This window comes from Neolamprologus multifasciatus, chromosome 6 (assembly GCF_963576455.1).
Source record: "Neolamprologus multifasciatus chromosome 6, fNeoMul1.2, whole genome shotgun sequence".
Classification (NCBI taxonomy): Eukaryota; Metazoa; Chordata; class Actinopteri; order Cichliformes; family Cichlidae; genus Neolamprologus; species Neolamprologus multifasciatus.
In genome coordinates this window covers 34,600,838-34,617,425 of record NC_140444.1, presented here as the reverse complement: position 1 = coordinate 34,617,425, position 16,588 = coordinate 34,600,838, and the positions used below count along the sequence as shown (strand labels likewise).

General features: G+C 39.6%; 1 protein-coding gene across 1 annotated transcript in view; it reads right to left on the bottom strand.

Moving 5' to 3' along the window:
* The window catches only part of LOC146517475 (complement C3-like), a 32,887-nt gene that overhangs the window by 7,932 nt on the left and 8,367 nt on the right, over nt 1–16,588 (bottom strand). The window contains exons 16-34 of the mRNA XM_085164319.1: nt 15,450–15,650; nt 14,989–15,144; nt 14,745–14,874; nt 11,509–11,577; nt 10,901–11,176; nt 9,935–10,280; nt 7,702–7,787; nt 6,640–6,779; nt 6,355–6,564; nt 6,194–6,254; nt 4,564–4,647; nt 4,276–4,479; nt 3,975–4,050; nt 3,559–3,721; nt 1,534–1,647; nt 1,298–1,448; nt 552–715; nt 287–442; nt 73–132 (exon numbers count right to left, since the gene is read on the bottom strand). Of these exons, the coding sequence (XP_085020445.1) occupies nt 73–132; nt 287–442; nt 552–715; nt 1,298–1,448; nt 1,534–1,647; nt 3,559–3,721; nt 3,975–4,050; nt 4,276–4,479; nt 4,564–4,647; nt 6,194–6,254; nt 6,355–6,564; nt 6,640–6,779; nt 7,702–7,787; nt 9,935–10,280; nt 10,901–11,176; nt 11,509–11,577; nt 14,745–14,874; nt 14,989–15,144; nt 15,450–15,650 (2,847 nt within the window). The remainder of the gene's footprint in view (nt 1–72; nt 133–286; nt 443–551; nt 716–1,297; nt 1,449–1,533; nt 1,648–3,558; nt 3,722–3,974; nt 4,051–4,275; nt 4,480–4,563; nt 4,648–6,193; nt 6,255–6,354; nt 6,565–6,639; nt 6,780–7,701; nt 7,788–9,934; nt 10,281–10,900; nt 11,177–11,508; nt 11,578–14,744; nt 14,875–14,988; nt 15,145–15,449; nt 15,651–16,588) is intronic.

Below are 16,588 nucleotides of genomic sequence, written 5' to 3'. Positions count from 1 at the left end.
TAGGAACTGTCCTACTATTTAATTTAATTATCTCTAATGAGTTTTATTAATAATCATTCAGTGCATTTATACCTCAAGTATTCCCTGTCCGTTTCCTTGAGCTCTCACTTCCAAATCAAGGTTAGCAGGCAACTGTGCAACAAAAGCACCGCAGAAGAAGAAAAATATTGGATAATGATGATATTACACTCAGTGATGTTCTTAAATCTCAAAGCATCACAGTTCAAAGTTATGAAACTCCGCTACAAGCCTGGATTCTGTTTATATCTCTTTTAATGTCTCTCACCTTGGATGAGCGAGCGCCATAGGCTGTCCTTGGGTTAAAATGGTAGCGGATGTCTCTGCGTCCAGTGATCCTGATGTCTACATCCAGACTGAGGTCACCAGGAGGAGGTCTCTTGATCATATACTCTGACAGTGCCTGAAGCACCACCATGGTGGACTGGAAGAGTAGAGAACAAAAAAAACTAACTGACAGCCTTCTGACATTTAAATCGGGCATGAAATATAATATCAACAAGTGAAATAAATCTAAATATCCTTTAACTGACCTGAGTAGAGCCAAAGCCGCCTCCTCTTCTTCGCTGGCTGTTCAGCCATTTAAAGGCTGCTGCTGCTTCCTCCATGCGACCCAACTTAATAAGAGCCAGCAGGGCATAGCCGGTTGCCTCCAACGTGAAGAAGTGGTTTTCCCTGTCAGGCCAGTGGCTGCCACCTGCAGCAGCGACAGAATTAGAGGGATGTTTTACACTTATCCTCAGTGGCTTTTTGATACTATTTGAATGCCGGCTTTAAGAGAACACAGCTTTAGTCTGTACAGCAAAAGTGCAGTGATTAGGGCTATGTCATACCATACTGTCTGCCATAAAATCAGTACAAACTTTTACGTGATTAAAAAATAGTGTTATATGACAATATCAATGATATAGCAAGTAAACAGAATCCTGCTAGTAGACAGAAATTAGTTAAATTCAATTATATTGTATTTTATTTTTGTAGCACTAAACCACAACAGTTCCTTTCAGGTGAATACCTTATAATAATACAGAGAAAACAGCCAGATGACCCCCTAGGAGTGACTTGGCGACAGTGGGAAGGAAAACTCCCTTTTAACAGGCAGAACCCTCCAGCAGAACCAGGCTTTTTGTTTTACTGATGCTTTGCATGATGATAAACCAGGACTTTAAGCAAGTTTTAGTTGCTTAAGGTACATTTACTCTGGTAACTCAAATGAAAACAAGAAAACAAAACAAAACAAATTAAAAAACAGAACTATAATCATTCTGATTGAGGATACCTCGGGCTGCAGCTTCGAGTAACGGTTGATGAACATTGTGAGGTGCCCCCGCAAGAGCCAGAGCATAAGAGGTGATGGCCACGGTGTACGGTCTCCTCCCATTTCTAGTCAGTGCATTGGTCAAGTACTGTGTCGTCTTACCCATGGCGTTCTATACCACAGGAGCAGGTGGATGATGGATTAGTATAATTACAATTACAACAAGTGTTAAAGAGACATTGCTGCTTGTAACTTACCTCCATCTCCAAACCAGGAATGACGCAGGTGATCCCTGCCTGCTTGGCCTCAGCTAGTGCGATGTGGACAAAGGCGGTAAGTGTTATCTCTGGGTCATCGCCACGGAGACCGCCCTAGAGGTGATGAGAGGGAGAAGGGCTTTATCGCAGTTATCAAAGATTTTGGGCAGAAAGCACCTAAAGTAAATTTCCTGGTTCCTTTTTAGCACTTTTCTTTCCTACTGAGCATTCAAGGAGCTTAGACATCATTACCCAACGAACTTCTATCTAATATTTGTCGATGATACAATCTAACAGTGAACGCATCAGAGGAATTCAGTTTCTTTCCGAAGGATGCTGTGCGTATTGCATGCAGACCGGAACAGTCCACCAACAACCATTCAGTTAGTAGGGGACCTGCTCTACCTTCTGAACTAGAAACTTTTTAAGGGGTTATTCAGTATTTGAGACTTTCATCATCTCTTTCTTCCATGCCTTGTAATTTTGTATTAAAACCATCAGAATAATTCAAGTATTTGATTATTTAGAATTTTAATCACTGAATAAAGTGTCTAAAATAATGGAAACTATTTTAAATGAGTTAAAGTTGTTTGTTAGATTTTAAAAATGTACAAATGCTTAAAGTTAAAGAAAGAAAATATGTCATCAGAAAATAATGGCATGCTACATGACAGCGTGCTTTTTCTGTTGATCATCAGCAGATAAAAGGATTATAAAGACTGGGCCTTTTTGTTGTATTTACAATCTACTTTAATAATAATCTCTTTCTTTTCAGTTTATTGATTTTATTTTGTTAGTCTTGGAAGTTATGATTGAATAATAAAGCAATTATTTTGAAAGGTGTAGTTTTTACTTCATATATGTGCCTGCATGTATATTATCCATCTGTCCTTATGGGCTCAAATTGTGGTCATAAATATTTTGTACAATGTGAAAGGACCATAAAGCATAAAGCAGCTCCATAAAGCACCCCTCCAATAGCCAAACCCATCTGTTCTCCGATTGGATTGTTAAATTTGTGATTGACATGACATTGGCCAATCAGATGAAAGGAAGAAAAATAGGGTCAAAATTCGTACTTGTAACTTGAAACTTGAGTGCAGAGTTTCACACATATTTTTTGGCCACACACAAATTCTTTTTACACATACAAATCCTGATTTACAAGTACAAAATATTTATGACCACAATTTGAGCCCATATATCCTACCGACAGTACAGATTCAGACAACAATTAACACTGTAAGCGAGGGTACAACAGGCCATCTACCAATCAGAAGGTTGGTGGATTGACTCCCAGTTCTCCATAGGAGAGTCCACGCTGTGGTTGAATCTCAGATTCAGAGGGAACAATATAGTTTTTGCCTGGATTATGGATCACAAGAACAGCTCTTTAATCTGTAAAGGATAAGGGATTCTGCCCAACCAGTCTACATCTTCTTGGAGATGCCTGGAGAAGGCATCGACCGTGTCTCTTAGGGGATCATGTAGGAAGCGCTGTGGGAGGATGATATCTAACCTGTTGTGCCATCTGGTCATGAGCTCTGGGTCATGACTGAAAGAAAGAACATCTGGGCTTCTCTGCTTAGACGACTGCCCACAAGACGGACGGATGTATGGACGGATCAATAGACTGATATTTATTTTCCAAGTTACAGTTTGTTTGAATGGTTTAAATTTGATAAACTTAGCTGTAATAGCTATCACAATGAAACAGCTTATTTTGTTATTACACATTTATTGCAATTAAAGTTTTATTTATTCTGTCGCACTCCATAAATTCTACTTTTCTGTGGCTGCACTGAATAAATTTGTCCTTTTTCACATCTGATTTTCAGTCGTGTGTTCAGGCTGAGAGGTTATGCTCGTGAAGACGTGTAGTTATAATAATTAGTTTTGATAATTTACAGGAGAAACAATACAAGGACCAGGAAATGAAAAGTTTTCTGTCTTTGAGTGGAAACCACATAGATTACCAACCTCGCAGTGTGAGTGTGTGGCTGTATACGTGCATGTGGGTCTCACCGTCATGGTAGTGCTGTAAACTGGGTTGTCCTCTACATATATTCCTTTATTTTCTCTGAGTTTGTTCATCACCAGGTAGACCAGAGGGTCGCACACTTGTTGCTTCTCAATGCCCATGATGGAGTGAGCCATGGAGAACACCTTTACCACATATGCTGTGATCCTGTCAATCACACTCTATGTCATAAATACGATTTATCTAACAGAACAAATTTATTTATTTATGAATCTCAAACTGATTTTCCTCACTGACTCACTTCTGTACAGTTTCGCACAGTAAAACTGAAATAAACATGTATTGTTTTTTGTTATGTGACACATATAAGTAGGAAAATCACTAATAAAAATAATATTTTAGTGTTGTCATTAAAACTGAAATACTTGAAAGCTCTAAGAATGTAAGGATTCGTCAGTACCAGGTACTCGCTCCTTCCCTCCTGTAGGGCGGGTAAGAGCCGTCACGCCTTCTGTATGCCAGCTGATTGTCATAGCCTGAAAACACAAAAGAATTTTCTGTTTTAACCACAAAGACATAGACAATAACTACGTGTTCATATTCCAGCCTTTTGTGCCTAGTCAGAAAGTTTTTTGCAAACTGATTTTAGATTTTTTTTGCAAACCTCAGCTTTTATTGTAGAATTAAGCCATAGAAAATAATAAAAACAGTAAATCCCCCTTTCCTTCTTTTTTGTTCTTCGCTTTTTGCTTTCGTCTCACCTCTCTTGATGTACTTGAGAGCCTCTGCCCTGCGCAGCACGCCTACACTCTCCCAGTTGTCAGTTCGGTCTAAGTAGAGGGTGGCAATGAGGGGCAGAGTAATGGAGGCTAGGTTCTGCTCCACACAGCCACCAGGCATCCTGATCAGAGACCCCAGAGAGTCCTCGTTGATGGAGTTCTCAATGCTGTCTGCTAACACGCTGCCTAGTAGGGAAAAAGAAGTTTCATGAACAAGCCTCCTTCTTGGTTTCATTTGTGATCCTTCTCACCACTCTGACAGTTACTGACCTCTGACATTGATCAATGACTCAGGTTGAGAGTTTGGCACTACTGACTCCAGTTCAATCTTTCCAACGCGGACTGTCTGCGTTCCTGTTTTGGATGCAAACGTATTGACACCGAATTAAAAATGAGGAGACTCAAAGGGAGCAGATATAAATGTAAAACCTCATAACTTTGGTAAACTTTAGACCCAGTTCCATAAAATCTAAATAAAAACAGAATGCAAAGATTAGCAAATGTCACAAAACCACATTTTATTCATAATAGAAAATATCAAATGTGAAAATGCACCATTTTAAGGAAATTGTTATTTCATTTTGAATTTGATGGCTGCAACACAACACAGGACAGGGCTGTATTTATCGCTATGTAGCATCCCCTCTTCTTTTAACTACAGTCTGTAAAAGTCTGGTAACTGAGGAGACCAGTTGCTGAACTTTTGGGAGAGGAATGTTTTCCCGTTCTACATACACCAGTCTGCAATGCTGGGATCCACATGGCCCGACCAACAACCCCAGTGCCAAATGATGGCACCTCTCTTTGGAGAGTTTTTCAGTCTGTCCCAGACTCTAGCTGTTCAACGGTCCTGGGTGTTGGATTTTTTGTTCCACGTGTGTTATAAACTGGTTAAAAGTAGTTGTGGGTTTAAAGAATCGATTTTCCTGATTCAAATCGATTTTAGTTTGGATAATATCGATTCATTAAATCCAGAATTGATTTTTAAATATAAATATATTCTGCCAGAAATCGCTCCCAAAACTATTTCAACAACCACCCAACAGCTAGTGTCAGCTTTGTTTTTATACATAGGCTAGTTATAAAAACATGGATATGTCCTGATAAATGATCAGAATTATAACATTTCTGACTGTCTGAGTCAAATCAAATCGGGACCTTGTGAATCAGAATCAAAGCAGTTATAGAAATCGAGTCTCTTTTGAATGAGGTTTGGCACAGAGAAGATGAGGCAGGAACTCGTATGTGTGGATAGCTAAATGTATTCACAGACAGTGAGTTCGGGGACTTCCATGACAGAAACATGACAGTTATTACTGCAGTGCTGTCTGAGAGTCTAAAGATCAAGGACACCCAATTTTTCAACCTTGCCCCCTTGCACGCAGAGAGATTCTTTTTTTTTTAGATGATGTTATGTACGATAACTGATGATAAATAAATGAGGGATACTAGTGCTTAATTTTTCTGCAATTTTCAGACTCAGTTTATGAGCTCGGTGAGCCTCTGCCCATCTTTACTTCTCAGAAACCCCGCCCTCCTAATCTGTTCGTTTTAGAACTATTCATGTTACCGAGCTGCTACCAATAAACCCAGTTAGTCTCCAGCTGTTCCTCCAGCTGTTTTGTTCAGTACCGCTTACTTTTCCCACTTTTTTTTTTAACTGTGCTTCTGCCATTAAATTCAAAATGAGCTAATTTTCCACAAAGTACTAAACTGTGTCATTTTAAACATTCGATGTTCTTATTATAACTCTATTGTGAATATGCATCGATGAGATTTTCAAGTCTTTACATTGTGTTATTATTTACATTTTACATATTTGTCACAACTTTTTGGGAACTGTGGTCATAAAATAGGGGATGACACATTATCATACCTCACTGCTTACTCATCTACTTACCCCCCTCAGCAGATGGGTTCAACACCACACTCCAAACTTCGGTCTTCTGCACTCCATCGAGCTGTTTGTATCAGGAAAAAAGGTTTTGATTCAAGAAGATATGTGTTACTTATTAATTCTAAGCACACAGAAAATGCCAGTTTCATCACACAGTCACTTACCACTACCCGTAAAAGCTTCTGGATACGGTCTCCTCCCGCCATGTCTCTCCCGAGCACCATCACCTCCAAGGGATGTTTTCCCACCACCAGCGGCACAATGGTGTAGGGCACAGCTATCGAAGAGCCAGCTGGCACTGTCACTTCCTGTGTGTGTCTGTCCTTGAAAGCAATGCTGCACATGCCTTCAGTCTTCATGAGCACCACCCTGACCTGAGCAGAAAGCGATCAGCCGTTACAGAAGAAGAAGCTGGTAATTTATGAGAAAGAGTAAGTCAATAATCTTACGTGTAGTTCCTCAGAGCCGTAGTTATGGACCACAGCTTTTATTTCAACCTGTTCGTGTCTCGCCACTGAAAACGGCAGCTTCAGCTCCACAAAGAAACGTTTCCACGCTCTGAAGTTGTGGGGCTCCGCAACACAGAAACCTGCAGATTCACAAGATGGTGAAAAACGTCTGTGAGGGATTAGGATTCTGACAATTTCTCTATCATTCGGGTTGATGATAGAAACCAGGATAGTTTGGAAACTTAATCGTGGAGCATTGTTTGCCACTGTTTGTTTTCACCTGGAGGTGATGGAGGTAGAGCACATTCACTCTGTTGACAAGTGTGAAAGTATATTATTTTCTTTTGCTCTGAGAAATTGGTGGTTGACAGAATGTGAAAAACTTTGTCCTTAACTTTTAGTTAAACATAGAAAAGTAAAACTTCTTTTTAAAAAAATGGTTAATTTAAGAATTGGGTTGATTTTTGATTGTTGCCAGGACACAATATTTCTTATTAATATAAGACATCCCTACAAATCATGCTTTAATCTTACATGGTAGCGTAAAACCTGCTGTCATTTCCTCCTGATTAAACTACTGTAACTCCTTATACACTTGATTGAGCCAATAAAATACACACTGTCTGGAACAACCTCATGGAGGAAATCTGATCACAGTATCTTCCAAAACACTCTTAAGTTAACATTTGTATACATTTCTCACTGACTCTTCTTTTATGTTGTTTTTTATAATATTTTATCATCTCTCCTCTCCAGATCTCTCCTGTCTCTTTCACTATCTCACTTTGTAAAGTATTATGTCAATGTGTTTTGAAATACGCTATATAAATATTGTGTATTATTACCACTATTACAAAAAAAGTGTTGTAACAGTATATCCATGTTCATAATCAAACATAATGATAATTTTTAGATAACATCCTTTTTTGGGATTACACAAAATAACCGTTTTTTATCTGGAAGTTTAAAAGTGTTTCCCATTAAAGCCAGACTGCATCAGTTTCCAAAAACTGAGTCCCTAACCAGTTAAGCACTTTGATTCCCAGTTCGCTGTCATCTCACCTGTGTGGGGTGATGCACTGACAGCCAGAAGCCCCCATTCTGTGATGCTATCAGGTAAGGGGTCCCCCATTGTCAGCGAGGCCAGCCTGTTGATAAGATCCATGTTATTTTTTAATCTTCCGATTGATTCAAGCTCAAAACTACAAGTAGACAATTGCTATACTATATTATACTATGCAGAAATTTTGCATACTCAACAGAAAATGTGTACAGTATAGATGTCTAAATATATATTTAAAGTAAGATTTAAAAAATAAATAAACCCTTTACAGTTAATACACAGAACATTTAATTTTAAGTAAAGTTTTTCTTTTTTGTTTGTTTGTTTTTTGCTGTTAACAAACAACAAATCAGTGTTTAATCACTAACTGGTATCCATCCCATTAGTTTGAGTCTGATCTATCATGAAGTCTTTATTTCAGAAGAATAACATTTGGTAATGATTAACTAATGAATAATGGAGTACACTGAATTTTACTTTCCACTAATGTCATTAAACTTAAATTTATTTATGAACTTACCACCTATGACACCAAACATGCCGTATATAATAAATAAAGCACTGACTAATAAATAATAAATTAAATATTACTAATCACCTGTGTATATTAGTTATCATTGTTAGCTGAAACATAACTAGCCGCTAACAATTCATTAACTACCAGTTTACTGTAGTACGATTTATGATTATGACATAATAACATGCAGTTAAAAAATGACACTTCTCACTCTCTTTTATCTCTATTAAACTGCAGTGAAGGTTTCTGAAGTTTCAGCAAACAATCTATAAAACATTAACTTGGTTCTAGACACTAGCAGATGGTTTTCACAGAGCAAGCACGACACAGATACACTGCAGGAATTTGTGTTACTACATTGTGAGTGTACGCACACACACCGATGGTCACGATGGTGAAACACAGAATGATGTTGTGTTTTCTGCACTTAGAACTGTTTGTTCTGCTGTTATCACTGACCGAACAGCACGATCCCGCTCGCTTAAAAAAATGTTTTTTTCTTTTATCAGACAGACAGATTGAGAGAAATCAGTGAGCGATGATCCTCCTAATTAGTCCATTAATCTGTGGATGTTGACAGAAGAACAGCATTTAAAGCCAAGTCTTGTAAACTTTTCAAACATTTAAGTGTTGCAGCAACATGTGTTTAAAAGTCTATTAGTTCAGTTCGATTTGATTTACTGTATCACACCAAAACACAACAGTATTCGCCTCAAGGACCTTTATATTGTGAGGTACAATTAAAGTCTTTAAAGGTCAATGGATGAAATACTGTGTTCCTGCTAACCCACAGAAAAGCTGGTTTACTGTCTATTTTTATCAGTGACGATGAATCATGATATTTTACAAACCGAGTCACACACTGCTAGTAGAGTGTACACCGCAGTCAAATGAACCCACTGAACTTGAGTTCAGTTTTTTCCCACTGGAGCCCACATGATATTAAAGCATCTGTGACTAATATTTTCCTCCACCATGCTTTCACACTGTGGTAAATTTGGTTTAATATGATTTACATGCAAGTGGGAACAACACACAGGCTACACTAAGGGTGGATATTTGCATTATTGTGATGCGCTAACTTTGGATTTGCCTAGAGATGGTACTGATCCGTGTTTGTCTCTGTGCTTGAGTTTTAAGATTTCATTCAGGTGGTTTATCACTAAAGAAAAAGCTGTTACCAGTGTCCACGATGAAGGGGTGAGAAGTAAGTGTCGGAGAGAAAGGCAGTATATGACGATGCTTTAAATAGCGGACTAGTGGAAAGATAAAAGTATTAATGAACAGAGATGGGCAGTAACACATTACAAGTAACACGTTACTTTTTTCAAAGAACGAGTAAAGTAAGGGATTACTATTGCAAAAAAGTAATTAGATTACTATTACTTTCCGGTAAGCACGCTGCGTTATGGTTACTAAAACGTCATTGTGTTTGTGAGTATGTCTCATGACAATGACATGAGTATGTGCAACAGACGTGTGTAGATCAACATGCAGCGTTTAAAGCTTGGAGGTACTGACATTACTGTAAAAAGTGGCAAAAACATTAGTGTCTGCTGTACACTATTTTCAAGTAACCAACATTGTTTATGACTCAAGTACTCAACAGTGGTTTAATTGCATGTCCCGCTTTGCAGCTGAAACAACCAAGTTACTAACTAACCAATCAGACTTGTCTTCATTAGATGTGACCTCTGGTCTAATCATTTACTCACCCGTCTCTGCTGTCTCTATCTGCCTGATTGGGCAGGTTAACATCCATCCACATCCAAGACTCATAGAACTTGGAACGCAGATATACGTCAGCCTCATCTGTATACTCTTCTTCCTCTTCGCCTTCTTCGATGATCTCTTTTGCAATTGAACTAAGCACAACATTTTCGTCCTCTGTTTTCCTCGCATTTGTCTCAAGGTACACTTCACGCCCAGTTGGTCCAGGCTGGCCGGGAAGTGAACGCAATACTTCAGTTTCAGGTCCAGGTGGTCCAGGTAGTCCAGGTAGTCCAGGTAGTCCAGGTCGTCCAGATAGTGCAGGTTGTCCAGGTGAAGGATATCTCCAGTCTGTAATATTTGAATATATTCACACAGTTATGCACATAGTGTTTTAGACAACACCCAGCAGATTGTTAATCAAACAATCATGATGTGATTAAAGTGTAAGCGTTTAGCTTTTACTGGTGTTGACTTCATCCATAGTTATTATTGGAGAAATTAGTGAAATGTTTTTTTGTTTCTTTTTTTTACATAATAAATAAAATGTTTCTGTAGAACATGAGGTGTTCTTAAACTCTAAAAATCTATTGGCGATCTCAGTAGATGGAGCAGGAGATGCCTTCTGCCCTGATCAGAGAGTTTCAGTGCTGTGAGTAAAAGAGGGCAAAATGCCACAACTGGCGCTCCACAGGAAAACAGTAAATGTCAAGCAGACTGTTTTCCTAAGAAGCAGCTCCCAGTAAGCTAGCAGAGGTCAATGTCCTTAAACTGATTTGAGAGGACCCAAAGTTTTAGATTAGTGCCAAATCTAGAAATGTGTCTCTTTAAATCGTAATATGAACTATTTTTGATTAACTATTTTATTGTTATACTGCTAAATTTTAAATTAAATGTAAAAAGCTTTGACATATCAAGCTAAAATCAAAGATATGAATGCCAAATTGATGAGAATGAAGTATAGAAATTACGGAAGTTCTCTCGCGAGAGATGTATTCTCCGATGTGGCGTAATAATGTGAGCAGCAGTGGTGGTGGGAACAGGTGTTGTAGTGGGTGACGGTGTCGTAGGAATCTCCGTGTTAAACGGCTGGTCCCTCAATGTGGCGCAGCAATAGCGGAACGCCCGGATGCACTCCCATCCCTCAGTGATGTAGAGGGAGCGTCGTGTGCAAGAGTACGGCATGGGGATCTCCCGAAGGCCATCTTTACAGCAACGATACTGCAGCTTCTCCTTGTAGTGACTCTCTGGAGGCAAAGGGGTGGAAGAGAGGTAAGCAGCAGGGTCAGCACCAGTTGTATGATACTCTGTATTTTGCAATTTCTGTGTTAATGAAATGCCAAATTCTAAATGTCTAAAAGTGCGTATAATAAAATTGTTGATAATGTTGCCCCGCATCTGCTGTTTAACCATAACATTTAATGAAATTCACCTTCTCATAACCTAATTATTTATTTGATGCCATAAATTTTACACTAATGTTACAAGGTGGAAAAGCAGAGAAAGCAGAGTTAAACTGCAGGCACAATTTATACGAGCTAATCTCAGCTGACTAAAAAAACAGACAGCACTGACTCACCCAGCTGTGCTTTACGTCGCAGCAGTTCAGCAGAGCGCCGCCTTCTGGCATTGCCTGGACACTGCATGGCTGGGGGAAGAAGAGTAGAATAACACTATTAATCTTTGTATACATAATCAGGGTTTAAGGTGGGATTTGTGAAGTGTTGAGACATCTGGCATGGTGGTGTAACACGGGGAGAAGAATAAGGCTACGTCCACACGTACCGGGTATTTTTGAAAACTCAGATTTTTCTATGCGTTTGCACCTTTCGTCCACACGTAAACGGCGTTTTCGGTCACTGAAAACGGAGATTTTTAAAAACTCCGGCCAGGGTGGATATTTTCTAAAACTCCGTTTTTGCATTGAGAAAAGGTGTGCGCCTTTTTTGACGTCACACTGTGCGCCACGTTATTGTTTCGGTGAAATGAATTTCTACAATACTGTTAATTGTTCTCTCTGCAGTGTTTAAATGCTTACATATACACACACAGTTACTGTCCCTCCACACATACGACTCAGTTCTGCTTCTATGCCCCAGCTTTGTTTACTATTTCCCACCGAGGCTTCTAGACTTCTGATTGGCCAATATTTCTACACGGTTAGGAATATAGCGCCACCTGCTGCTTTGGCGTGTTCCTAGCAGCGTTTTCCTTCATTTCTGCATTTACGTGTGGACGGGATTATTTTTTAAAACGAAAACGGAAAATCTCCGTTTTCAAAAATACCCGTGTACGTGTGGACGTAGCATAAGACACGCAACTGCACTGAGGTTTACTGCTTTGTATGGGTTTAATTGAATTCATCAAGACATATAAGGGGACAGATTGGCTTAAATATAAACGGATGCCTGCTACACTTAATGTAAAAAACTGAAACTACTTGCCAGTTATAACTAGGGTTGCCAACCGTCCCTTAAAAAACGGAATCGTCCCGTATTTAGAAACAAAAGTACACGTCCCGTATTGAGCTGAAAAGGGACGCACTTTGTCCCGTAATACAGTGAGAATCAAAAGTAGTCTATAAGTTTTAATGTAATTAACGCTTTGTTTGAAAACATAATTCCCAGCCCCGCTCCTGCTTTGTGACCAATGAGCTGACAGCACACTTATGACAATTCGAGTATGACAATTCAGATTACCGCTCATCTCATTGGTTGAGGAAAGGTCGCTTGCGGAGAAAATACCGGAAGACAACAGATGACCACAACAAAAAGCATGGCCAACAGGGAAACAAACGCCGACACTGCGGTGCAAGTCTCAGACGACAGTACACCTGAAGCTGGGCAAACACTGTGCGATTTTCAAACTGCACGATTGGCTCGCATGGGTTATAAGTTCGTAGGTCACGATGCAGGTCTCACACTATACCGCCCGATGCTCTGATGCGACCTGAGTGCTCACACTGTGCGTCCATAAAATGAAAGTTATAACAGAAAATCTGTCGCTCGCTCTCCCTCTCTGTCTTTCACTCACACAGACACACACCGCCATCAACTTTGCTAAATTGCTAATGAAAAACATGATCAGGCAGCTGTGATTGAGCAGCAATGTAAATCCAACTATTTTCACGGTTGTTGTGGTCGTGATAATTTGGTGATGCCACATCGAAAAGGCTCGGATGAGCTTTCCAAAGTTCTACAAGTTGTGCCTCCATCGCTTGTGTCCAGATCACACGCTGCACAGCCGTGCTGCTCCGTCTTTTTCACCGACGTGACACCCTCACGAGCGATTGATGATCGGGAGTTGGTCGTGAGGTGTTAATCGCTTCTCGTTACCCCACGTATACTACACGATGCACGATGAAGGCCAAAATCGGGCCGATCACCAAATTGGTCACACGACTCAAAAATCGGCTCAAAATGGGCCACAAATCGCACAGTGTGAGCCCAGCATTAGACCAGCAATGTTTGTTCCTCTCAGAGAAAGAAAAAAAAGGCTGCAAAAGTGCAGGGAAGAATGGGAAAAGGAAAACACCTGTCTGGAAAAGTTCACGATAACACCTATAAAACGCACTGCATTGTGTGCCGGCGCACTTTTTCCATAGGCATGCTTCTAATGGTGGGCACATGAAGAACATGAGGGGCGTGAAAGCTCGGGGAACCCTTAACCAATTTTTGTCCACCAGGCCACGGCAGAAGCAGATATGGTAAACACTGGTTTGTTTGTTTTTAAACCCTCTGGTTAAGGTTAAAATGGGCATGTGCAGTGAATATCAGCGCTATGTGGCCAGAAGTGTGATAATATAATTTGTTTTGTGTAATAAACAACTGCAAGGATAGATGATTACAACAAATAGATGAGTAATACATAAAAGTAATACATAGATGAATAATGATGATGAGTTATGATGCGTAATCATGGGAACAAGTGGGTTTACAAACGGGAGCAAAAGCTGAAATAATGCCTCTGCTGAAGCCAATTGCACTAAATGCACTAAATGTGCACTGTTACAAGAATATTTTTCTTTCTATTGTTTTCTATTAATTTATATAATTTTAAGTTAAGCAGGACAGAGTTCTTTTAAAGAAAGATTTACTTTTATTCTCAAAAGTTAAGCATGACAGGCTTCTGTTTAAGAAAGAGACCTGTTTTTATTGTGTTAATGTTGTCATTTTGAGCTAAAAATAAATGGCTACATGATTTTTGTTTCCCATGTGTTGATATCACAAAGAATACGCATCTACTTAAATCAAATTCAAGTCAAATGGTTAAAAAAATAATTTCACACACAAAAAAAGAGCTAAAAAATTCACCACACTGGGAAGGGTGAAGACAACTGGGTCGCCCGGCCCTGGCCACGAGGTGTCCCTTATTTATTTCTGAGGGAGTTGGCAACCCTAGTTATAACCTAATTTCAAAACAACTGTGACATTGTTTAAAATAAACATAAAAATGCAATGATTTGCATTTTTCATTGTGAATAAAATATGGGTTTATGTGATTTCCAAATCATTGCACTGAATTTTTATGTACATTTTTGTGGAAGTTGTTATGGAACCGGATTTGTATAAATCTTAGTTTTAAGTCAGTTTTAGTATACTAACTTTTTAACCCATGCCTAATATACAGCACTGTAATATACAGCACTGTAATATACAGCGTAAGGCCCAACTGATGAGCAGATTGTAGAAGAAATGGCCTTAGTAGATGTAGAAAGGTCTGATTTGCAGCAGAAACATGGTCTTCAGCTGCTATGAAGGTAAAGAGGGACTAAAAAGTTTAAACTTTCCACCGATGCTCCATGCTGATAGATACCTTGCCTATCTGGGGTTTGAAAGCCACTGTTGGAGGAGTAAAGCAGTCCTGCATCTTGAAATACCCCCTTGGCATCTCGGCCTCCCCCTCGTGTGCAACCAATATCACCGTGCTCGACCACGTCCCAAATCTGAGCAAAGGGTTCCATTAACAAAAGGTGAAAGGACTTCTGCATTGCAATTGTCTTTTTCAGTCTATTATCAATATTATAAAACACAAATTTTCCAAATCCAAAAAAGCACACCTTCTTTTGCGTGAGTCTGTCCCTGCTGAGAAGATACACAGCGTTGTCCACGGCCACCAGGCTGACCTTTGCCCCCGGGTCACCTCTTATCTTAAAGCGAAACATCTTCCCAGGAAGGTAGTCTCTGGGTACGCCGTCCACTGGCCCCACTGTGAGCTATAGCAGAGAATGAAAGCAAAAAAACCCAAAACACACAAACAGAACCATAAAATACTAAAGAAAAGAAAAAAAAACTTTTGTTTGTTGGTTTTCTTGTTATCAGAAACATTTAAGAATGCAATAAAATCATAATTTAAGACTAGTTTAATAATGGTTAATGAATGCACCCAGAGTAACTGGGGGTTCAGTGTCACGCCCAAGGATACTCTGACACGCAGAGTGAAGGTGGCAGGGTTTAACCACCAACCCTCCAGCTGGTAAACACTGTACCTTCTGAGTGAGTGAGAGAGCTGAGGACTCACCCCTCCAAGACAGGAATCCACCACATCTATCCAGATGGAGTCGGACACAACCTCCTCTCTTCCCTTCCAGGGAATAGTGTAATACGCCACAACACGAAACGATGGCATCATGTCTGGTGTTACCATCAGCCCGATGTTGGTGACCAGCTGACCAGTTATATCCATGCGCCCGGCTTGTATGATTTTTCCTTTACTGAGAATCTGAGAAACACACACACACACACACACACACACACATTATTAAAAGATGAAAAAAATAGATATATATCACGTATACAAAGGTAATTCCAGCCTTCGTCATGCCATTTAGAATTGAGCTCAAGTGCATCCTGATTACACTCATCATCCGACAGATTGTCCTGTTGTAAATTTCTTAGATTTTTGCATATTTATCACACTTTTTATTGCCTCTATCAGTTTGAATAGGGTTACAAAACCATTTCTAAGGCATTACGACTCCAGTGAACCACAATGAGAGCTATTATCCGTAAATGGATAAAACTTGAAACAGTAAAGAACCTTCCCAGCAGTGGTTGGCCTCAACAACTCAGCATCAACGGCTCGTCTGTGAGGTTACAAACAAAGCTAGAACAACATATAAAGAACTGCGGGTCTCACTTACTTCAGTCACATTCAGTGTTGATTCATCAGTAAGAAACACATTGAGCAATAATGGCATCCATGGGACGGTTCAAATGAGAAAACTACTGCTGACCAAAAAGAACACAAAGGTTCATCTCACATTTGGATTCACAAGACAAAATGTGAGTGCTGTTGCATCTGGTATAAAGCTAGCACAGCGTCAAACAGTCATGGTGGTAGTGTGGTGGTCTGGGCCTGCTTTGCTGCTTCACGACCTGGATGACTTGATGGAGCCATGAATTATACAAGACTTTCCTGAAGGAAAATGTCTGACCATCAGTTTATTTCCTGAAGCTCACGAGCACTTGGGTTTTGCAAAAGGACTATAATATGAAACAGATGAAGCCCACCCCCAAAGACTCAAAAAAAGAGGTTTTGGAATGGCTTCATCAAAGTCCGACCTTGCCATTCATGCTTGAAAGCGGAAGAAGACGGCTGTAGTGATATATTTTTTCTTGATAGATAGATAGATATTTGTATTTGTTTTATCTTTGACT